The sequence below is a fragment of the Bombina bombina genome, chromosome 3 (genome assembly GCF_027579735.1).
Source record: "Bombina bombina isolate aBomBom1 chromosome 3, aBomBom1.pri, whole genome shotgun sequence".
NCBI lineage: Eukaryota > Metazoa > Chordata > Amphibia > Anura > Bombinatoridae > Bombina > Bombina bombina.
The window spans coordinates 31,643,173-31,667,222 of record NC_069501.1 but is presented as its reverse complement, the minus strand read 5'-3'; the positions used below and the strand labels follow the sequence as shown (position 1 = coordinate 31,667,222).

The 24,050-nt window shown below is 43.3% G+C and overlaps 1 protein-coding gene across 1 annotated transcript in view; it reads left to right on the top strand.

Annotated features, from left to right (window-relative positions):
* The window catches only part of SPAG17 (sperm associated antigen 17), a 783,114-nt gene that overhangs the window by 340,496 nt on the left and 418,568 nt on the right, over positions 1-24,050 (top strand). Inside the window, exons 12-13 of the mRNA XM_053705129.1 lie at positions 3,615-3,728; positions 21,254-21,404. Of these exons, the coding sequence (XP_053561104.1) occupies positions 3,615-3,728; positions 21,254-21,404 (265 nt within the window). The remainder of the gene's footprint in view (positions 1-3,614; positions 3,729-21,253; positions 21,405-24,050) is intronic.

The window sequence follows — 24,050 nt, the reverse complement described above, 5'->3', positions numbered from 1 at the left end:
AAATATTCCTTGAGCATGTTTACATGGAATGTCTTTCTAAGATTGTTGTCATGGCAGCTAGCTATCACATAAGTGGTGTCTCCCCTTTTCTCTACGATCTGGTAGGGACCCTGCCAGGACGCCTGCAATTTGTCTGTCTTCACCGGCTTAAGTACTAACACCTTTTGTCCTATGGTGAAGATTCTCTTTCGGGCCCCCCGATCGTACCATACTTTCTGTCTTCTCTGGGCCAACTGGAGATTAGCCCGCACGGATTTGGCTAATTGCTCCATTCGGTCCCTGAGTTCCAGCACGTATGGCACAATGGGGACACCGTCAGCCTCCATCTCTCCCTCCCAGTGCTCCCGGATCAGGTTTAGGGGTCCCCGTACCTTTCTTCCGTAGAGCAACTCGAAGGGAGAGAACCCTGTCGTTTCCTGGGGCACCTCCCGATAAGCAAATAGGAGGTGCGGCAGGAAGCGTTCCCAGTCTCGGTATTCCTGAGTGAACGTCTTGAGCATTTGCTTGAGGGTCCCATTGAACCTCTCACACAGCCCGTTCGTCTGGGGGTGGTATGGGGAGCTCAGGAGGGACTTAATTTTGCAAACCTGCCAGAGTTGTTGGGTTAATTCAGCCGTAAATTGGGTGCCTCGGTCGGATAGGATTTCTTTTGGAAATCCTACCCGGGAGAACACCTGTACTAGTGCATTCGCTACCGTATCCGCTTGTATGTTGGATAGGGCGACAGCCTCTGGGTACCTGGTAGCGTAGTCCACTACGGTAAGAATGTAGCGCTTACCGGAGGGACTAGGGGTAGCCAGTGGTCCCACTAGGTCAATAGCAACCCGGCTGAAGGGTTCCTCTACAATGGGCATATTTACTAGCTGGGCTTTAGGGTGATCGCCTCGCCTTCCTACTCGTTGACACACATCGCAGGTGTTACAGTAAGTTCTAACGTCAGCGTGCACCCCTGGCCAAAAGAACGTGTGAGTAATGCGGTGTAGGGTACGGGTTACGGCTAGGTGGCCTGCTAAGGGGATGTCGTGGCCTATTTTGAGGATTTCTTGACGGTATTTGTGGGGCACTACCAGCTGTCGCCTACGCTGTCCCCTTTTCTCTGTCCAGCGGTATAGTTTCCCTTTTTCCCATAAGAATGTTTCGTTATCTGCCCCGCCCCCTCCGGTCTCTGCTCGTTCCCGGTACTTTTGTAAGGTCGGGTCAGTCTTAGACTCTGCCTCGAAAGCATCTGGGGTGTCCCAGGGTATGGGGCCTAACCTGTCAGGCAAGGTCGGGGTAGGTCTTACCTGTGTCTCCCGCACTGGTGAGAGCTCTCGCTCTGTCCGGGCTTGGGCCCGTGTAGTCACTGGGTCCGCCTCGTTGTTGCATACTGGAGCATAGGCAGAAGTCATGGGGCCCAAATCGTTGCCCAGTAGTACTTCGGCAGGTAAATTATCCATTAGGCCCACGTTCACAGCCCCCTTTCCCGCTCCCCAATCAAGATGCACTTTAGCTGTTGGAATTTTGTACACATCCCCCCCCGCCACTCTAACGGCCACAGTCTGTCCGGATCGCTTGTGCTCTGGCACCAAATGACTCTGTACCAGCGTGATAGTAGCCCCTGTGTCTCGCAATCCCTCGGTAGATCGCCCCTCGAGCCATACCCTCTGCCGATGGTGCTGGCGGTTATCTGAGGCAGCATATACAGGGTCTGCCTCGTGAAGCGGCCCCACATATCCCTCCATAGGGGCCTCTTGGTTAACACAGAGGGCCCGGGCCGGACGATAGGACCCAGAGGGGTAATTGTAATTCCTGGGTGTCTGGTGCGTATTAAGGGGGCAGCTAGCCATGAAATGCCCTGGTTGCTTGCATCGGTGGCAAGTCGGTCTGTGACGCTCAGAGCTGTTATTGGGTGGTCCTGAGTGTCGGACGGGCCCTGTGGGCACCGGGGCTCGGAATTCAGCACGAGGGGGTGCACGGTAAACCTCTCTGAGTTCGACCCGTGCTGGAGCTCGGTAGTTCATGGGTTTGTGAAGACGGGAGTCATAATGTTCATCGGCCAATTTGGCTGCTTCTTCTAAGGTAGAAGGCCGCCTGTCTCGCAGCCATTCCTTCCCTTGCTGTTCCATGCCATTATAAAAATGTTCTAAGAGAAACAATTGTAAAATTTCCTCCCCAGTCACCGCTTTACTTCCGCTCAGCCAGTGATTTGCCGCTCTCCGCATTCGGTGCGCCCATTCCATATGGGTATCGTTAGGCTTCTTTTCCGTGCCCCGAAACTGTCGGCGATACGTGTCCGGAGTTACAGCGTACCGTCGCAACAGTGTCTCCTTAACTAGCTCATACTGTGTCACTTCCTTAGCACCCAGAGTACGAAAGGCTTCCAGGGCTCGCCCGGATAGTTTCCCAGACAATATCGTGGGCCACTCTCTGTTGGGAATCTGGTGCAGGGCACATTGCCTTTCGAAGTCCGCCAAATATTCATCAATCCCTGTCTCGCTCTCTAGAAAGGGTCGAAATGCCGTATAGGGTATCTTGGGCCTCCCAGCATTTTCGACAGGGATGATTACCTGCGGGGCTACAGCATTGCGGTGTGCGTTCGCTAGGTTGAGTTCGTGGGCTCGAGTCTCTCGTATATCCTCGTCCGCCTCCGCCATCAACTGCTGTACCAATTCCATGGAGGGGTTCGGCCCTTATAATGAGAGCCTTTCCCGAACAATCCTGGTTTTTTCATCACTAATCGTGGTCGGTGTTTCCGCCATTGTGAAGCTCTGATCCAGTTCGTTCAATTCTGCGATCAGCTCTCTCCTCGGCCGGTTGCTGGCGTACCCCCCTCTGCTTTCAAGTAAATCCTTTAGGGTTGTACGCTTCAATTTTTCGTAAGCGCTCTCCATCCGTTCTGTACCTCTCCTAGGAAATCCAGGAAAATCCCGCCGCTGCCGCCAAATGTTACGGTTACCCTTAGTCTCGCTGAGAGATGGACCGCTTAGTAGCCTGGATCCCTATTGCTAAAGAGGGGAGAAGCTGCTTTCCATAGTATTCTATATGAGTCTCGCAAATATAGAATAATCTCCCTTAGCTGTAGTACAGCTAGGATACCCTTCTGCCCACAAAAACGAGTCAACGCTGCGATTGAGGGTCAAACAAGAACTCAGGACTGGGATGCCCAGCCTGCTTTTTATTAAGGTTACATGCACACAGGGCACTCCCAGGGGGAGAGGGGGGGGGAAGCACAAAATCCCCCATCACACATTTAGATAGAGAGCACTGTCCTTTGACAGGCCACAATAGGATTACAGTACTTAAGATAACAAGTTTACAAGTTCATCTTATCAATTAGCAGTCTGGCTCCAGAGGTGATTAGACAATGGGATTGGTTATCCCTAAACTTAGAGCTGAGGCTAGCAAAAATGTGTATTTAGGCAATAGTTTCTAAAAGCTGAAAAAAAAGAGTTAACTCTTTATGAAATGATACTTGTTACGGTTTTCTTGGAGCCCTTCTTAGGCGCTGGCTTGCTGGTTCAGGCATTGCTGCTGGGAAATAAGCTCTTCACAACAAAATAACTAATGCTTCTGTAACAAGAACATAAATAGTCTTTGGCACGTTATTGAGCTTACAAATGTTCCCGTTTCACTAGAACCTATACAACACCTTCCTCTTCCGAGGCAATGAAGAAACAAGCAGACAGTCCAGAGGACCACAAGTGCTGAGCTATCACGATCGGACGTCCCAGAGGGTCTGCCAGGTGAAGGTATGTACCATGAGTTTAGGCCCCTACCAAAGTTGTAGGCCGCAGGCATCACAAATCACATCTAACAGCCTACAGATATGTAACACTCTAGAAACAAATCCACATAAAAGGCCAGATTACAAGTGGAGCGGTATTTAACGCTCTCACTCATGCGCTAACTCGGCTAGAAGTAAGGTTTTTGCGCTCGTATTACAAGTTGAAGGTAAAAGTTTTCTCTCTCTCTTTTTTTTTTAACACCTTGAGTGTAACTGTACTTTTGTAATGTATGTTTTATGTGTTTTGGGGAACTTTTTTGTTTTGCGAAACAGTTAACCAGAGCTCTGAGGATGCTGTAATCATTCTAGCGTTAATCGCGTTTGCGTTCACATTTACTTTCAACTTGTAATATGAGTGCGAAACCCGACGTGTGAAAACTCCCACAATAAACCACTTTTCGCAGACATGTAACTTTTAGTGCGCCACTCTTAATCTGGCCAAAATGTTAAATTACGAATATACAAATTTTTAACGCCATTATTTATTTTGTCAGCTTTTTTTGTAATTTTCTTATGAAATGTGTTTTTTCTGTCCCCAGAGAGGCTAAAATAAATCCGCCAGACTTCACAGCTGCTACATTATGCACAGTGATTGCTTGATCAGTGTACTAGCCTATTTAAATTTGTCCTTAATTTGGCAAAGCAGAGCAGACATGCGTAACAGTTTTTGACCTGGACTTTTAGTAACAAAATAGCACTTTTAAATGAGTAAAAATTTTTTTTACAATCTATCTAGAAATATCTTTATGTCTATCTGTTTGTCAGTTTGTAATATCCATTTAAATACAGCCTCAGAAATACTTTGACTGCCCTAAACTAATGCACTGGAGATAATACTTTTGTTTATCAATGATAGAATTTCTATAATCAGACTGTTCTGTAAACTAAATACAGTGACGCGTTTGTGCAATTAAAGGATATCAGTGTCTGCACAGATGGAGCAGATGTTTTTGCGCACCTTAGTCAAGTAGGTTGTCTATAAATATATATATATATATATATATATATACATACATACACTCACCGGCCACTTTATTAGGTACACCTTGCTAGTACCGGGTTGGACACCCTATTGCCTTTGACAGGCTTGCATCTTAGCCAATCAGTGCTGGCTCATAGGAACTCCACGTGCGTGAGCATAGTGTTATCTATATGAAACACATGAACAAACACCCTCTAGTGGTTATAAAAATAATGAAAGTTTGTTTTGAACTAGACTGTCACTTTAATTCTTTGTGGCACAGATTCAACAAGGTGTTGGAAACATTCCTCACACATTTTGGTCCATATTGACATGATAGCATCAAGCAGTTGCTGCAGTTTTGTCGGCTGCACATCCATGATGCGAATCTCCTGTTCCACCACGTCCCACAGGTGCTCTATTGTATAGAGATCTGCTGACTGTGGGGGCCATTGGAGTACAGTGAACTCATTGTTATGTTCAAGAAACCAGTTTGAGATGATTTGAGTTTATGACATGGTGCATTATCCTGCTGGAAGTATCCATCAGAAGATGGGTTAACTGTAGTCATAAAGGGATGGACATGGTCAGCAATGATACTCAGGTAGGCCGTGGTGTTTAAACGATGCTCAATTAGTACTAAGGGGCCGAAAGTGTGCCAAGAAAATATCCCCCACTTTACTGTTGCCTTTCTATCATCTCGAACCAGTTTGCCCATTCTCCTCTGACATCAACAAGGCATTTTCTTCCACACAACTGCCGTTCACAGGATAGTTTCTCTTGTAAGGTGTATCCAGTCCACAGATCATCCATTACTTGTGGGATATTCTCATTCCCAACAGGAAGTTGCAAGAGGACACCCACAGCAGAGCTGTAATATAGCTCCTCCCCTAACTGTCATAGCCAGTCATTCTCTTGCAAGTCTCAACAAGCTAGGTCGTTGTAGGAGAGAGTGGTTAAATATAGTTAGTTTATTTTCTTCAATCAAAAGTTTGTTATTTTTAAATAGTACCGGTGTTGTGCTATTTTATCTCAGGCAGTAAATAGAAGAAGAATCTGCCTGAGGTTTCTATGATCTTAGCAGGTTGTAACTAAGATCCATTGCTATTCTCACATATGTCTGAGGGGATTACACAGATGAGGTAACTTCAGCGAGAGAATGGCGTGCAGTTTATTCTGCTATCAGGTATGTGCAGTTATAATTTTTTCTAGAGATGGAAAACACTAGAAAATGCTGCTGATACCGGATTAATGTAAGTTAAGCCTGAATACAGTGATTTAATAACGACTGGTATCATGCTTACTCCCAGGGGTAATACCCTTATGATATTGCAATATAAACGTTTGCTGGCATGTTTAATCGTTTTTATATATGCTTTGGTGATAAAACTTTATTGGGGCCTAGTTTTTTCCACATGGCTGGCTTAAATTTTGACTAGATACAATTTCCACTGTTGTAGTATAAAAGTTACAGTTGGTGCAGTTAAAATTGCAAACTGTGACATCCAGCTTCCCTGAAAGGCCCTCTGAATACTATAGGACATCTCTAAAGGGCCCAACGGCTTTCCAAAGTCGTTTATTGGGGAAGGTAGGGCCACAGCTTGCTGTGGCAGTTGGTTGTGACTGTTAAAAAAGTCTATTTCGTTTTTTTGATCCGTTTTTTGAACTAAGGGGTTAATCATCCATTTGCAAGTGGGTGCACTGCTCTGTTAGCCTATTATACACACTGTAAAAATTTCGTTTGATTTACTGCATTTTTTCACTGTTTTTCAAATTCTGACAAAATTTGTTTCTCTTAAAGGCACAGTACCGTTTTTTATATTTGCTTGTTAACTTGATTTAAAGTGTTTTCCAAGCTTGCTAGTCTCATTGCTATTCTGTATAAACATGTCTGACATAGAAGAAACTCCTTGTTTATTATGTTTAAAAGCCATGGTGGAACCCCCTCTTAGAATGTGTACCAAATGTACTGATTTCATTTTATGCAATAAAGATCATTTTCTGTCTTTAAAAAAAGGTATCACCAGAGGAATCTGACGAGGGGGAAGTTATGCCGACTAACTTTCCCCACGTGTCAGACCCTTTGACTCCCGCTTAAGGGACTCACGCTCAAATGGCGCCAAGTACATCTAGGGCGCCCATAGCGTTTACTTTACAAGACATGGCGGCAGTCATGGATAATACACTGTCAGCGGTATTAGCCAGACTACCTGAACTTAGAGGTAAGCGAGATAGCTCTGGGGTGAGACAAAATGCAGAGCATACTGACGCTTTAAGAACCATGTCTGATACTGCCTCACAATATGCAGAAGCTGAGGAAAGAGAGCTTCAGTCAGTGGGTGATGTTAATGACTCAGGAAAGATACCTGATTCTAATATTTCTACATTTAAATTTAAGCTTGAACACCTCCGCGTGTTGCTTAGAGAGGTTTTAGCTGCTCTGAATGACACTGATACCATTGCAGTGCCAGAGAAATTGTGTAGACTGGATAAATACTTTGCAGTGCCGGTGTGTACTGATGTTTTTCCAAATACCTAAAAGGTTTACAGAAATTATTAATAAGGAATGGGATAGACCAGGTGTGCCGTTCTCTTCCCCTCCTATTTTTAGAAAAATGTTTCCAATAGACGCCACCACATGGGACTTATGGCAGACAGTCCCTAAGGTGGAGGGAGCAGTTTCTACTCTAGTAAAACGTACTACTATCCCTGTCGAGGACAGTTGTGCTTTTTTTTTTTTTTTTAGATCCAATGGATAAAAAATTAGAGGTTACCTTAAGAAAATATTTATTCAACAAGGTTTTATCCGACAGCCGCTTGCATGCATTGCCCCTGTCACTGCTGCTGCGGCGTACTGGTTTGAGTCTCTGGAAGTGGCTTTACAGGTAGCGACTCCATTGGATGACATACTTGGCAAACTTAGAGCACTTAAGCTAGCCAATTCTTTTATTCTGATGCCATTGTTCATTTGACTAAACTAACGGCTAAGAATTCTGGTTTTGCTATTCAGGCGCGCAGAGCGCTATGGCTTAGATCATGGTCAGCTGACGTGACTTCAAAATCTAACCTACTTAACATTCCCTTCAAGGGGCAGACCCTATTCTGGCCTGGTTGAAGGAGATTATTGCTGATATCACTGGAGGAAAAGGTCATGCCCTTCCTCAGGACAGGTCCAAATGTAGGGCCAAACAGTCTAATTTTCGTGCCTTTCAAAACTTCAAGGCAGGTGCGGCATCAACTTCCTCTAATAATAAACAAGAGGGAACTTTTCCTCAATCCAAGACGGTCTGGAGACCAAACCTGACATGGAAAAAAGGTAAGCAGGTAAAAAAGCCTGCTGCTGCCTCTAAGACAGCATGAAGGAAGGCCCCCTATCCGGGAACGGATCTAGTAGGGGGCAGACTTTCACTCTTTGCCCAGGCGTGGGCAAGAGATGTTCAGGATCCCTGGGCATTGGAAATTATATCCCAGGGATATCTTCTGGACTTCAAAGCTTCCCCCCCAAAAGGGAGATTTCACCTTTCACAATTATCTGCACACCAGATAAAGAGAGAGGCATTCTTACACTGTGTACGAGTCCTCCTAGTTATGGGAGTGATCCATCCAGTTCCAAAGGAGGAACAGGGACAGGGTTTTTACTCAAATCTGTTTGTGGTTCCCAAAAAAGAGGGAACCTTCAGACCAATTTTGGATCTAAAGATCTTAAAAAAATTCCTCAAAGTTCCGTCGTTCAAGATGGAAACTATTCGTACCATCCTACCACTGATCCAGGAGGGTCAATATATGACTGCAGTGGATCTAAAAGATGCTTATCTTCACATTCCGATACACAAAGATCATCATCGGTTTCTCAGGTTTGCCTTTTAAGACAGGCATTACCAGTTGTAGCTCTTCCCTTGGGATTAGCTACAGCCCCAAGAATCTTTACAAAGGTTCTAGGGTCACTTATGGCGGTCCTAAGGCCGCGGGGCATAGCAGTAGCCCCTTATTTAGACGACATCCTGATACAGGCGTCAAACTTCCAAATTGCCAAGTCTCATACAGACGTAGTACTGGCATTTCTGTGGTCGCATGGGTGGAAAGTGAACAAGGAAAAGAGTTCTCTATCCCCATTCACAAGAGTTTCCTTTCTAGGGACTCTGATAGATTCTGTAGAAATGAAAATTCACCTGACGGAGTCCAGGTTATCAAAGCTTCTAAATTCCTGCCGGGTTCTTCATTCCATTCCGCGCCCTTCGGTGGTTCAGTGTATGGAAGTAATCGGCTTAATGGTAGCGGCAATGGACATAGTGCCGTTTGCACGCTTACATCTCAGACCGCTGCAACTATGCATGCTCAGTCAGTGGAGCGGGGATTACACAGATTTGTCCCCTCAACTGAATCTGGACCAAGAGACCAGGGATTCTCTTCTCTGGTGGCTATCTCGGGTCCATCTGTCCAAAGGTATGACCTTTCGCAGGCCAGATTGGACAATTGTTACGACAGATGCCAGCCTTCTAGGTTGGGGTGCAGTCTGGAACTCCCTGAAGGCTCAGGGATCGTGGACTCAGGAGGAGTCTCTCCTTCCATTAAATATTCTGGAACTAAGAGCGATATTCAAGGCTCTTCAGGCTTGACCTCAGTTAGCAACTCTGAGGTACATCAGATTTCAGTCGGACAACATCACGACTGTAGCTTACATCAACCATCAAGGGGGAACAAGAAGTTCCCTAGAGATGTTAGAAGTTTCAAAAATAATTCACTGGGCAGAGATTCACTCTTGCCACCTATCAGCTATCCATATCCCAGGTGTAGAGCACTGGGAGGCGGATTTTCTAAGTCATCAGACTTTTTATCCGGGAGTGTGGGAACTCCATCCGGAGGCATTTGCACAACTGATTCATTGTTGGGGCAAACCAGAACTGGATCTCATGGCGTCTCGCCAGAACGCCAAGCTTCTGTGTTACGGATCCAGGTCCAGGGATCCCAAGGCAACACTGATAGATGCTCTAGCAGCGCCCTGGTCTTTCAACCTGGCTTATGTGTTTCCACCGTTTCCTCTGCTCCCTCGACTGATTACCAAGATCAAGCAGGAGAGAGCATCAGTGATTCTGATAGCACCTGCATGGCCATGCAGGACCTGGTATGCAGATCTAGTGGACATGTCATCCTTTCCACCATGGTCTCTGCCTCTGAAACAGGACCTTCTACTTCAGGGTCTTTTCAACCATCCAAATCTAATTTCTCTGAGGCTGACTGCCTGGAGATTGAACGCTTGATTTTATCAAAGCGTGGCTTCTCCTAGTCAGTTATTGATACCTTAAGACAGGCACCATAAGGTATGGCGTAGATATCTTTATTGGTGTGAATTCAAGGGTTACTCATGGAGTAAGGTCAGGATTGCTAGGATATTATCTTTTCTCCAAGAAGGTTTGGAAAAAGGATTGTCAGCTAGTTAAGCGTCTGGCAGATGTTCCAGACGTTCAGGCATTTTGTCAGGCTTTAGTTAGAATCAAGCCTGTGTTTAAACCTGTTGCTCCACCATGGAGCTTAAACTTGGTTCTTAAGGTTCTTCAAGGAGTTCCGTTTGAACCTCTTCATTCCATAGATATCAAGCTTTTATCTTGGAAAGTTCTTTTTTTGGTAGCTATTTCCTCGGCTCGTAGAGTCTCTGAGCTATCTGCCTTACAATGTGATTCTCCTTATCTGATTTTTCATACGGATAAGGTAGTCCTGCGTACCAAACCTGGGTTCTTACCTAAGGTGGTATCTAACAAGAATATCAATCAAGAGATTGTTGTCCCATCCTTGTGTTACACAATTTGGACGTGGTCTGTGCTTTAAAGTTTTACTTACAAGCTACTAAAGATTTTCGTCAAACATCTGCTTTGTTTGTTGTCTACTCTGGACAGAGGAGAGGTCAAAAAGCTTCGGCAACCTCTTTTTCTTTTTGACTAAGAAGCTTAATCCGCTTAGCCTATGAGACTGCTGGACAGCAACCTCCTGAAAGGATTACAGTTCATTCCACTAGAGCTGTGGCTTCCACTTGGGCCTTTAAAAATTAGGCTTCTTTTGATCAGATTTGCAAGGCGACGACTTGGTCTTCGCTTCATATTTTTTCAAAATTTTACAAATTTGATACTTTTGCTTCTTCGGAGGCTATATTTGGGAGAAAGGTTTTACGGGCAGTGATTCCTTCCATTTAAGTTCCTGCCTTGTCCCTCCCTTCATCCGTGTACTTTAGCTTTGGTATTGGTGTCCCACAAGTAATGGATGATCCGTGGACTGGATACACCTTACAAGAGAAAACACAATTTATGCTTACCTGATAAATTTATTTCTCTTGTGGTATATCCAGTCCACGGCCCGCCCTGTCATTTTAAGGCAGGTAATTTTTAAATTTAAACTACAGTAACCACTGCACCCTATGGTTCCTCCTTTCTCGGCTTGTTTTCGGTCGAATGACTGGCTATGACAGTTAGGGGAGGAGCTATATTACAGCTCTGCTGTGGGTGTCCTCTTGCAACTTCCTGTTGGGAATGAGAATATCCCACTAGTAATGGATGATCCGTGGACTGGATACACCACAAGAGAAATAAATTTATCAGGTAAGCATAAATTGTGTTTTCTCTTTTTCGGACCATTGTCTGTAAACCCTAGAGATGGTTGTGCATGGAAATCCCAGTGGATCAGCAGTTTTTGAAATACTCAGACCAGCCCGTCTGGCACCAACAACCATGCCATGTTTAAAGTCACTTAAATCTCCTTTCTTCCCCATTCTGATGCCCGGTTTGAACTTCAGTAAGTCGTCTTCACCACGTATAGATGCCTAAATACATTGAGTTGCTGCCATGTGATTGGCTGATTAGCAATTTGTGTTACCAAGCAGTTAAACAAGTGTACCTAATAAAGTGGCCGGTGAGTGTGTGTATGTGTGTGTATATATATATATATATATATATTTTTTTTTTTTTTTTCCTAAGATATGGTGAGTCCATGGGTTCATCTTAATTACTGTTGTGAATATGACTCCTGGCCAGCAGGAGGATGCAAAGAGCACCACAGTAAAACTGTTAAGTAGAACTTCCTTACCCACAACCCCCAGTCATTCTCTTTGCCTTTCGTGCATGGAGGTGGTTAAGTTTAGGTGTCTAATGAGAAAATTGATTTCTGAGAAGATTTATTACTTCAAGCAAGTTTTACGGTATAGCCGTATCCCACGTTAGTCTTTGCAGTCGAGCTGTGGTGGCTTTAAAGCAGTTGGGAACTTGCAAAGATGTGCTTGCTGCGTTTTTTCCCAACATTGCTGCCCTAGTATGGGATACCAAAGTTGGTTACTTTATCTGCCTTTGTTCTAGGTCTCCGTGGGGAGATGTGTCTTTCCATACCTAGAGATTGCCTTCATGCCGGACAGCAGAGCAGGTAAGTGCTTTTCTTCCAGGTGGGAGACATGTGCATTTAGGTCAAGGACTACATTACCTTGCTAGCTTATGGGGACAAAAAAATTAGTTCACCCTGGTGTAAGGGCAACACTAAGGCATGACTGCAGGCACAGTGGTGAGGTTGAGAGACTGTCAAACTTCGGGTTTTGGTTAACCAAAGCATGTGTTTTTTACTGTAAGACACTACAGGGTAAATATTGATAACTATGTTTTTTTACAATCACAGAAGTGATCCGCTTAATTGCGAGAGTGCTGTTTTAATGGGGACCTTGTTTTTAGTACACCATTTAGTTACGGTCCCTCCCTCACTGTTGCGCTGCAGGAGGTTTTCACGCCTCTCTTCCGTCCTATCACGTGATCGGCCTTTTCTTCTATGTCCCGTTCGCAACGGAGGCTCCATCGTCTCAGCTAGAGTGGTCTAAGAAGTTGGAGGAGGAATTCTTGCTACGCAGTGGTGGTAAGGAGGCACCTCAGTATACTGAGGTGTGGAGGGAGGTTTAGTTAGAGCAATTGCGCTCACGTTTGTTTTTCCCCATAGCACTCAGTTTCTAATTCTCAACAGTGAGATAATTTATTTTGATTTAATTCTATATAATTGATAGACGTCTGTGGTCTGTGGGGTGTGTGAGCAATCATGTCTGACATGGATCAGAACTCCGCTCAGTTGAACCCATGTTTGTTGTGTTTAGATGCAACTTTGTTCCTCCTGTGTTAAACAGACATTACAGGGAAAGGACATTTTTCTTAATGTGGAGCCTAATGTCTCTCAGGAGGATGCTGTCCATGTATTACCAGGGCCATCTCCTATTTCGTCCCAAACCTCTATGGCATCTCACACTGTGTCCTAAGGTTCCTCTCTAATTCTCAGTGGAGTGTTTTTAAAGGCAGAACTTGCTGCACAGGTATCCTCAGCAGTATCTGCAGCCCTTGCCGAATTTCCCAGAATTCAGGGAAAGCGTAAGAGGAAATTTAAGAATTCAGATAATAAGGTATCTGTTCCAGGTGCTGATTCTCAGGTTCCTCATAGATCTGAGGATCAGTCTCATTCTGAAGGTGAGGTCTCAGATTCGGACAGTATAATTCCTTTTTCTGAGAATGAAGGAGTTTCTTTCAGATTCAAGCTTGAACACCTTCGGTTACTATTAAAGGATGTTTAGCTACCTTGGACGACTCAGAGACTCCTGTTGTAGTCACTCCTAAGAAGTCTAGTAAACTTAATAGTTTTGTTGATGTTCCTTCCTCTTCTGAGGTTTTTCCTGTGCCAGACCGTGCTTAGGAGATCATAACTCAGGAATGGGAGAAGCCAGGAGTGGCTTTTACTCCATCTCCTGTTTTTAAGAAGATATTTCCGGTGGAGACTTCTATCAAGGCTCCTTGGTATACGGTTCCCAAGGTTTCTATTCTGGCTAAGAGAACCGCTATTCCTATTGAGGATAGTTGCTCTTCCAAGGATCCAATGGAGGCTTACTTAAAAAAGATTTATGTACATTTAGGCCTCCAATGGCAACCAGTAGTATGTATTGCCACGGTGACAAGTGCAGCATCCTATTGGTTTGAAGCCTTGTCTGATTCTCTTCAGGAAGAGACTCCTTTAGACGAGATTCAGGATAGGATTAAGGCTCTTAAATTAGCCAATTCCTATATAGCTGATGCTGTGCTACAGGTCCTTAGCCTGGGAGCTAAGGCTTCTAGTTTCGCAGTCTTATCCAGAAGGGCATTATGGCTGAAGTCTAGGTCAGACAATGCTTCTTCTAAGGTCAAGCTTCTGGCGCTACCTTACAAGGGGAAGACCTTATTTGGACCTGGGTTGGCTGAAATCATTTCTGATATGACAGGCGGAAAGGGGTCTTTTCTGCCTCAAGATAAGAAGGCCAGACCAAAGGGACGTCAGAGTAATTTTCGTTCCTTTCAAAATTTTAGAGGAAAACCATCCTCTTCCACATCAAAACAGGACAATACCAAGCCTTCCTTGAAACCAAATCTTGGAGCAAGGGAAAACAGTCTAAAAAGCCTGCGGCCGACTCTAAGTCAGCATGAAGGGGTTGCCCCTGATTCAGGCCTGGATAAGGTAGGAGGCAGGCTGTCTCAGTTCTCTCAGATCTGGATAAGAGACGTTCCAGACCCCTGGGTTGTGGACGTTGTTTCCCAGGGTTATAAGTTGGAATTAAAAAATTGCCCTCCCAGGGGCAGGTTCCACCTGTCAAGATTATCTGCAGACCAAACAAAAAGAGAGGCATTCTTGAAATGCGTTCAGGATCTCTCTTCTCTGAGAGTGATCGCACCTGTTCAAGAACTGGAACAGGGTCTGGGGTTTTACTCAAAATTGTTTGTGGTTCCCAAAAAGGAGGGAACCTTCCGGCCCATTCTAGATTTGAAATGTCTAAACAAATTCCTCAGAGTCCCATCCTTCAAGATGGAGACCATTTGTACCATTCTTCCTTTGATTCAAGAGGGTCAGTTCATCACAACCATAGATCTAAAGGATGCATAATTGCATGTTTCCATTCAAAGAGATCATCACAGGTTCCTGAGGTTTGACTTTCTCGCCTATCACTTCCAGTTTGTGGCTCTGCCTTTTGGCCTTGCCACAGCTCCCAGGATATTCTCAAAGGTTCTGGGGGCCCTCTTGGCTGTGATCTGGTACAGGGGAATTGCGGTGGCTCCCTATCTAGACGACATATTGGTTCAAGTGCCCTCTTTTCCTCAAGAAGCATCTCACATGGAGATGTTGCTGTCTTTTCTTCGCTCTCACGGATGGAAATTGAATTTGGAGAAAAGCTCCCTGGTTCCAGCTACAAGGGTAGTTTTCCTAGGGACAATTATAGATTCCGTTCTGATGAAGATGTTTCTGTCAGAGGTCAGAATAGCAAAGATTCTTTCCTACTGCCGGTCCCTTCAGGCGGCGGTGCATCCTTCAGTGGCACAATGTATGGAAGTAATTGGCCTGATGGTGACTTCCATGGACATCGTCCCATTTGCTCAATTTCATCTGAGAGCCCTGCAGTTGTGCATGCTCAGACAATGGAATGGAGATTACGTGGATCTGTCTCCAAAGATAGTTCTAGATCAGGAGACAAAAGACTCTCTCCCATGGTGGATCTCTCAGGAGCACCTGTCTCAAGGCACTTGCTTTCGGAGACCTTCCTGGGTGATGGTGACCACTGATGCCAGCCTGTTGGGCTGGGGAGCAGTCTGGGACTCTTTTAAGGTGCAGGGACTTTGGTCTCAGGAGGAGTTCGCTCTTGCTATCTACATTCTGGAGTTGAGGGCGATTTACAACGCTCTGATGACTTGGCCTCAACTGTCCTTGGCCCAGTTCATCAGATTCCAGTCAGACAACATAACCTCAGTGGCTTACATCAACCAACAGGGGGGAACTCAGAGTTCCCTAGCCATGAAGGAGGTGGCTCGGATCATTCGGTGGGCGGAAGCTTACAGTTGCTGTCTCTCTGCCATTCACATTCCAGGAGTGGACCACTGGGAAGCGGATTTCCTGAGCAGGCAGACATTTCATCCTGGGGAGTGGGAACTCCATCCGGAGGTGTTCTTCAGGTTAACTTCCAAATGGGGGATAACGGAGTTGGATCTGATGGCATCTCATCAAAACACCAAGCTTCCAAAGTACGGCTCTAGGTTGAGGGATCCTCAGGCCTTCCTGATAGATGCATTAGCAGTTCCTTGGAACTTCAGGATGGCTTACCTATTCCCTCTGTTTGCTCTACTTCCACAAGTAATTGCTTGTATCAAACAATTGCTCCGGCTGTGCCTCGAAGGATCTGGTATGCGGATGTAGTGGAGATGTCGTCTCTACCTCCGTAGAGACTACCCTTGAGGAAGGACCTTCTACTTCAGGGTCCCTTCCTTCATCCAAATCTTGTTTCTCTGAAGCTGACTGCTTGGAGATTGAACGCTTGATTCTGTCTAAGCGTGGGCTCTCTGAGTCGGTCATTGAGACCATGATTCAGGCCCGCAAGCCTGTTACTCAAAATATTTACCATAAGATATGGCAAGAAATACCTTTATTGGTGTGAATCCAAGGGCTACTCTTGGAGTAGAGTTAGGATTCCAAGAATGTTGTCTTTTCTCCAGGAGGGTCTGGAGAAAGGGTTATTTGTTAGCACTTTAAAGGGTCAAATTTCGGCCTTATCTGTTTTGTTACATAAACGTTTGGCAGATGTACAAGCATTTTGTCAGGCCTGTGTTTAAACCTGTTGCTCCTCCTTGAAGCCTTAATCGTGTTCTTAAAGTTTTGCAGCAGGATCCGTTTGAGCCAATGCATTCCATAGACATTAAGTTGTTATCTTGGAAGATGTTATTTCTTTTGGCTATTTTTTCTGCCCGGAGAGTCTCTGAACTCTCAGCTTTGCAGTTTGATTCCCCTTATCTTATTTTTCTTCGGTTCTTCATACTAAGTTAGGTTTCCTTCCTAAGGTTGTTTCTACCAGAAATTTTAAGTAGGAGATCATTGTTCCATCTCTGTTTCCGAAGACTTCTTCGGTTAAAGAATGTCTGTTGCACAATTTGGATGTGGCTCGTGCCCTTAAATTCTATTTGGAGGCGACTAAGGACTTTTGCAGTCTTCTGCTCTTTTTGTTTGTTTTTCTGTGAAATGTAGAGGTCAAAAAGCTACTGCTTCTACTCTTTCTTTTTGGTTGCGAAGTGTGATTCGCCTGGCATATGAGTCTGCTGGGACGCAACCTCCAGAGAGAATTACGGCTCATTTCACCAGGGCTGTAGCCTCTTCTTGGGCTTTTAAAAATGAAGCTTCCATGGAGCAAATTTGCAAGGCTGCAACTTGGTCTTCTTTACATACTTTTTCCAAATTTTACAGATTTGATACTTTTGCCTCGGCTGAAGCAGCTTTTGGGAGAAAGGCATGCTTGTTCTTATCCCCCCCTATTCATCTGTGTCCTCTAGCTTGGGTATTGGTTCCCATCTTTAATTAAGAGGAACCCATGGACTCACCATATCTTAGGAAGAAAACAAAATGTATGCTTACCTGATAAATTTATTTCTTCAAGATATGGTGAGTCCACGGACCCACCCTTTTTGTCTTTGAGGTTTGAGGTTTTTGTTTTTTTTTTTTAGATTTTTTATTGAAGTTCAGGTAAAGGCATACATACATGTTATGTCATCAATGATACAGAAAAAAAGGAACCAATAGGATAACTGATAACAAACATACAGACAACATGAGATTAGAATAAACAGTACATACCAATGACATATTGTGGAATTATATGCAGTGCTTGCCTTTCATATCTATATACCTCCTAGTCGATATTTGAGGCCACTCTTGGACCTCTTATTAATAAGGAGATTACAATGCTACAGGAGGCACCCTCTAATTGCAAGAGACCACTCATGGGTCTCATATGATGAACTTCTATTTTTATTTTTAGTTCTACTTTCTATCTGATAGCTGTGAAAAAAGGGCACAATAAACAAGGTGCAAATACTTATTATGTAAAGGACATTAACTGGTAAGAGTATGCTTATTATTAACATGGGATACAACCGTGGATCTGGAGATCCCTACTAGAAGATGAATAAGAAATGAGGATAAATTTATACACCCATATGAACCTCAAAAACTAGCGAGCATGCTATAATTTCTCAAAGGCTAGTTATAGGACACTGTTTCCCATATTATAACTAACAATTAGTAATAGCTTAAACGGCCATAATACCCAAATGTTTAAACACTTGAAAGTGATGCAGCATAGCTGTAAAAAGCTGACTAGAAAATATCTCCTGAACATCTCTATGTAAAAAAGAAAGATATTTTACCTCAAAAGTTCCTCAGTAGCCACCTCCCATTGTAAAGGATTTCTAAGCAGCATTTTAGTGTGTTTGTCCTGGGACATCTGAAGGGACTAGCATCGTGCACTCTCATATTATTTCACCAATCAGGTAAAGGAAGCTTACTATGAAATCTCATGAGAGTTAAGTCAAATCTCATGAGATCACAGTAAGAGTTCATGACCTCAGCACTGCTGATGCTGATTGGCTGCTGTTCATTTCTTCATTTTTTTTAATTTTTTTACCTGCAGCTGGGAGCAGCTGAGTATAACTTTTTACACAGAACTTACTCTGCTGAGCTGATGAAATTGTGAGGTAAAATATCTTCCTTTTTTACATAGAGATGCTCAGGTGATATTTTCCTATCAGCTTTTTACAGTTATACTGCATCAGTTTCAAGTGATTTAGCATATGAGTATTATGTCCCTTTAAAGCATATGAGTATTATGTCCCTTTGAGCCTTATAAGCGGGGAGCACATCTGCATGTCTAGGAATCCCTATGGCTGCGTGAATAAGAGGGGGGGGTTAAACTAATAGCGTGGTGATCAATGAGGCTAAGTCGCATTAAGTGACGATTCAATGGTTATTTGTGAGTCGCTGTACCATAGTAGCACGTAAGATACGGTATACACTGCTCCTAAAACACATATTAATTACACTGATTAGGTTGTACTTAATATTCCAATGGTAAAACTGAAAAAACAAGCAGTAAAATATACTTCCAACCATATGGAGCAGACTGAACCCCCATTCTATCGGTGTGTGTGCTAAGAAAGCTTGTGGCTAATACATGGACATAATTAATAGTCAAAAGTGCTAGAGAAATCCAATATATGTAAACCTGTAATTCTCACTATAACACCATCGCTGCAGGACCAGCCTGCATTAGGAAACAGGGTCATTGTGAAGAGATTTTTATGGCATATCACATAGGGAGCTACAACTTTTTAGTGTGGTTCACATTATATACAATACCATAATACAGTAGGCTCACATATGATGCTTAGCGTGGTACCTCACTTATGCTTAACAACAGGCTAAATTGAGATGCAAAATAAATAAGTTTAGAAGAGATAAACTATGTGTGTAATACTTAACATAGGCTAAGAGTCCACATGCTAATATTAATTGCAACACAAAAAAACACTTTTTAGTGGAGCATAAATTTAGTAGAGATAAACAGTGTGTGCAATGCGTAACATAGGCTAAGAGTCCACTTGCTATTGCTAATATTCATAAGTTTTTACAGACATAGGGCAGGGATAAACTGCTTGAGTTAGCGATATATCTAAAGGACCTCATACCACAAGCAGCAGAATTAGACCATTTAATTTTATGATGCCGTCACCATCAACTGCCATGCCTGAGAGGTCTGGAGAATAGAGGTCCCGGATCCCACATGAGGCGATAACGCACACTCAACCTCGCTAGCGACAGCCGACATTGAGTTGCACCGTGGAGGAATCTGTATGGCCTCAACTTAGCTGGAAAAAGGTATGATGTTTGCGACCAATCTTGTTTTTGCGGTGGGCGCAATTGCCGGATAGTCCCCTTAATTTCCCGCTTCTGCGGTCCTTCGCAACAGGGCTCTTGCAATGCGTCTGCATAGATCCGGAGTAAGTCACAGGAGGTTCGCACAGTAAGCACTGTTGCTATCTTCAGGTCTGATTCAGGTAGCACCATTGCGTCCATGTACCCAGGCTCCCAGTCATCCACTGAGGTACTAGAAGTAGGGCATGAGCGCCGGGGCCCCAAAACGCCCACACCCCCTCCTTCTTCTTTGCTGATTTTGGTGCTGGTAAACTTGCGGGACAAAATATCTCTGCTAATATCAAATGCCAGAGTAAGTTCATCTTCTAAAGTAGCGTGATGGCCCTGAAGCAGGCTGCGCAGCTCCTCTAAAAAATTCAAAGGGATCTCCATAGTGAATAAGTTGTAGGGTACAGCAGGCAAAAATTAGGCAAGCAATGTTTTTTCTCTATTTTCCTAAAACATATTGTGCCTTGCAGCGAGTAGGATTTGCAGTGTCTTGCGGTGTTTCACTGCTTCTTAACGACAAGGCAAATCAATGCCCTGCCGGGGGGTTAGTTAGTTGGAAGGCCGCAACCTTTAATTCACTCCGGTTTGCTAAATATGATCTCCATTTCAGAAATGATGATAAGGTGTAAAAGAGCTTGCTTTGTTGCATGTCCTCATCTCGAAAGATGCATATGATGGATTGATGAAAAAGGGATTTCACATAGCTTTGTCTCATAGATTGTAGGAGCTGATAACTTTGCGACCTGTCATGGCCGCCACCCGGAAGTTCCCCCCTTATAAGAGTTTTTGACTAAACCTCAGACACCTCCCCACCTTGTGTTACTCTCCTTTATCCATTTACTTTCGGTCGAATGACTGGGGGTTGTGGGTAAGGAAGTGATACTTAAAGGGATACTAAACCCATTTTTTTTTCTTTCATGATTCAAGATAGAGCATGCACTTTTAGGCAACTTTCTAATTTATTCCTATTATCAATTTTTGTTTGTTCTCTTGCTCTCTTTATTTGAAAAAGCAGGAATGTAAACTTAAGAGCCGGCCCATTTTTGGTTCAGTACCTGGGTAGCGCTTGCTGATTGGTTTGCTACATTAAGCCACTAATCAGCAAGGACTACCCAGGTGTTGAGCCAAAAATGGGCTGGCTCTTAAGTTTACATTCCTGCTTTTTCAAATAAAGAGAGCAAGAGAACAAACAAAAATTGATAATAGGAATAAATTAGAAAGTTGCTTTAAATTGCATGCTCTATCTGAATCATGAAAGATAAAAATGGGTTTAGTGTCCCTTTAACAGTTTTACTGTGGTGCTCTTTGCCTCCTCCTGCTGGCCAGGAGTGATATTCCCATTAGTAATTAAGATGAACCCGTGGACTCACCATATCTTGAAGAAATACATTTATCAGGTAAGCTTACATTTTGTTATATATAGCACTCTTTTCCATCAGACTGTGGTTTTTGTCTACTGATTTGATGGCTTTTTTGTATTTTTAATTGTTAATAATAAACATTATTTTTATTTTTACTTTTTTGGATTTCCTTCATTTTAGAGGTGCAGATTATATTTGTATATATATATATTACTGAACTTAAGCAATTTTAGTTTATTTACTTGTTCAAGAAAATGATTGAAACTAATTTGAAAATGAAGAAAGGTATAAAAAGTGCTGCTATTGTTGTATTAGGTTTTTCCCCAGCTGTAGGTATTAGTAGGTAAGTGCTCTCTCCGTTTATAAAGTGAATGTGACCCACATGATTCTGTTCTGTTGTTTCAGGTGCCAAAGACGTTGGATCTGATGACAATAGAGCAGGAGATGCTTGCAAAGCTTCCATTAAAGGGACTTGTGGAGTTTCCGAAGCCGTCCCCTGAGAGCGATGCCCGCAGACTGGCGCAGATACACGAGCTCATGCATTACTGTACTAATGGTGAATAGTGCTCATTTACCTGCTGAATAATGACACCTGTGACATTACCAAGGAACCTGTCTGTAAAGGCGAGATCATACATATATTTACCAGAATGCAGATAGTGGGTGCTCCTATTGTTAAAGAGGCAGTAAATACCTTGAGATTTTTATATAAAATGATTAGTAGTGTTTAATGACGTAGCATTGCAATTACCAATTGTAAGAGCTTTAAATGCACCTGCTGACTTATAAAAGCTAACCCTGCTACATATGCATGCTTAATTGGCTTTATCAGCTGCACAACAATGCACTCTATACTAACATTATAGCTAGCCTTTTTGTCTGCCAGCTAAAGTCCAGATTGGCTTCTCCAAATAAGGCAAATGGTGGCTGGAGTTTGGTTATTGATAAATAATTTCAGTAAAAATGATATTAATTTATTTTTAAAACACTTGGCTGATATGTTGTTCTAAAGCAGCACAAAGGAAATGTCTTGTAATTACAAGGTGCTTACTGTCCCTTTAACATCTATAGTATTTTGAGGTCCTCAATACATGATACCTCGCACATTCAACAAGAACTGCCAGATACGTGGGAAAACATTCATTGCATGTGCAACATGTTAGTGTAAACTATAGTGGGAGTTTTCATTTGTTTGTTCTGTAAGGTTTTGTAGGCGTTTTGTTTATGATTACGGTTTCCTTCACAGTGGAACTCGCTAATTCATTCAAATACTAAGGCACTGCGCTTAGCTTGATAAAACGATGCCAAACTTCCAACTAACACCTATCCTTCTGGTGCAATGCTACTTGTACTTCAAAAAAGCTTAATCACATATCTGGTATATTTTCAATATATGTTATATTCAGTATATTTCTCCAACATTGGTGTGTCCGGTCCACGGCGTCATCCTTACTTGTGGGAATATCTCTTCCCCAACAGGAAATGGCAAAGAGTCCCAGCAAAGCTGGCCATATAGTCCCTCCTAGGCTCCGCCCACCCCAGTCATTCTCTTTGCCGTTGAACAGGCAACATCTCCACGGAGATGGTTAAGAGTATGTGGTGTTTAGTTGTAGTTTTTTTTTATTCTACTATCAAGAGTTTGTTATTTTAAAATAGTGCTGGTATGTACTATTTACTCTGAAACAGAAAAGGATGAAGATTTCTGTTTGTGAGAGGAAGATGATTTTAGCAGACAGTAACTAAAATCCTTTGCTGTTTCCACATAGGACTGTTGAGATGAAGTAACTTCAGTTGGGGGAAACAGTTAGCAGACTTTTCTGCTTAAGGTATGACTAGCCATATTTCTAACAAGACTGTGTAATGCTGGAAGGCTGTCATTTTTCCCTCATGGGGATCGGTAAGCCATTTTCTTAGTCTCAAACAGAATAAAGGGCTTAATATGGGCTATAAAACTGGTAGACACTTTTATGGGCAAAATCAATTGCTTTATTTGGGCATTTTATACATGTTTATGCTGGTATTTCACATTTATAAACTTGGGGAACGTTTTTTAACGTCAGGCACTATGTTAGACACCTTTTCCAGTCAGGAAGGGCCTTCCCAGTTGTAGGCTGAGCCTCATTTTCGCGCCATTACTGCGCAATTGTTTTTGAGAGCAAGACATGCAGATGCATGTGTGAGGACCTGAAAATAGTTGGAAAAGTTCCTAGAAGGCGTCATTTGGTATCGTATTCCCCTCTGGGTTTGGTAGAGTCGCAGCAAAGGCTGTAGCTGGGACTGTAGAGGGGTTAAAACTGTAACCGGCTCCGGTTTCGTTATTTTAAGGGTTAAAGCTCTGAAAGTTGGTGTGCAATACTTTTAATGCTTTAAGACACTGTGGTGAAATTTTGGTAAATTTTGAACAATTCCTTCATATTTTTTCACATATTCAGTAATAAAGTGTGCTCTGTTTAAAATTTAAAGAGACAGTAAGGTTTTGATTTAAAACGGTTTTTGTGTTTTACTGACAAGTTTAAGCCTGTTTAACATGTCTGTGCCTTCAGATAAGCTATGTTCTATATGTATGAAAGTCAATGTGTCTCCCCCTTCTAAATTATGTGATAATTGTGCTAAAGCGTCCAAACAAAGTAAGGACAGTACTGTCACAGATAATGAAGTTGCCCAAGATGATTCATCAGATGAAGGGAGTAGACATGGTTCTACATCATCTCCTTCTGTGTCTACACCAGTTTTGCCCACGCAGGAGGCACCTAGTACTTCTAGCGCGCCAATGCTTATTACCATGCAACAATTGACGGCTGTAATGGATAACTCCATAGCAAATATTTTATCCAAAATGCCTGCATATCAGAGAAAGCGCGATTGCTCTGTTTTAAACACTGAAGAGCAGGAGGGCGCTGATGATAATTTTTCTGTCATACCCTCACACCAATCTGAAGGGGCCATGAGGGAGGTTTTGTCAGATGGGGAAATTTCAGATTCAGGAAAAATTTCCCAACAGGCTGAACCTGATGTTGTGACATTTAAATTTAAATTAGAACATCTCCGCGCACTGCTTAAGGAGGTGTTATCTACTCTGGATGATTGTGGCAACCTGGTCATTCCAGAAAAATTCCTAGAGGTTCCGGTGCACCCCGATGCTTTTCCTATACCCAAGCGGGTGGCGGACATAGTGAATAAGGAATGGGAGAAGCCCGGCATA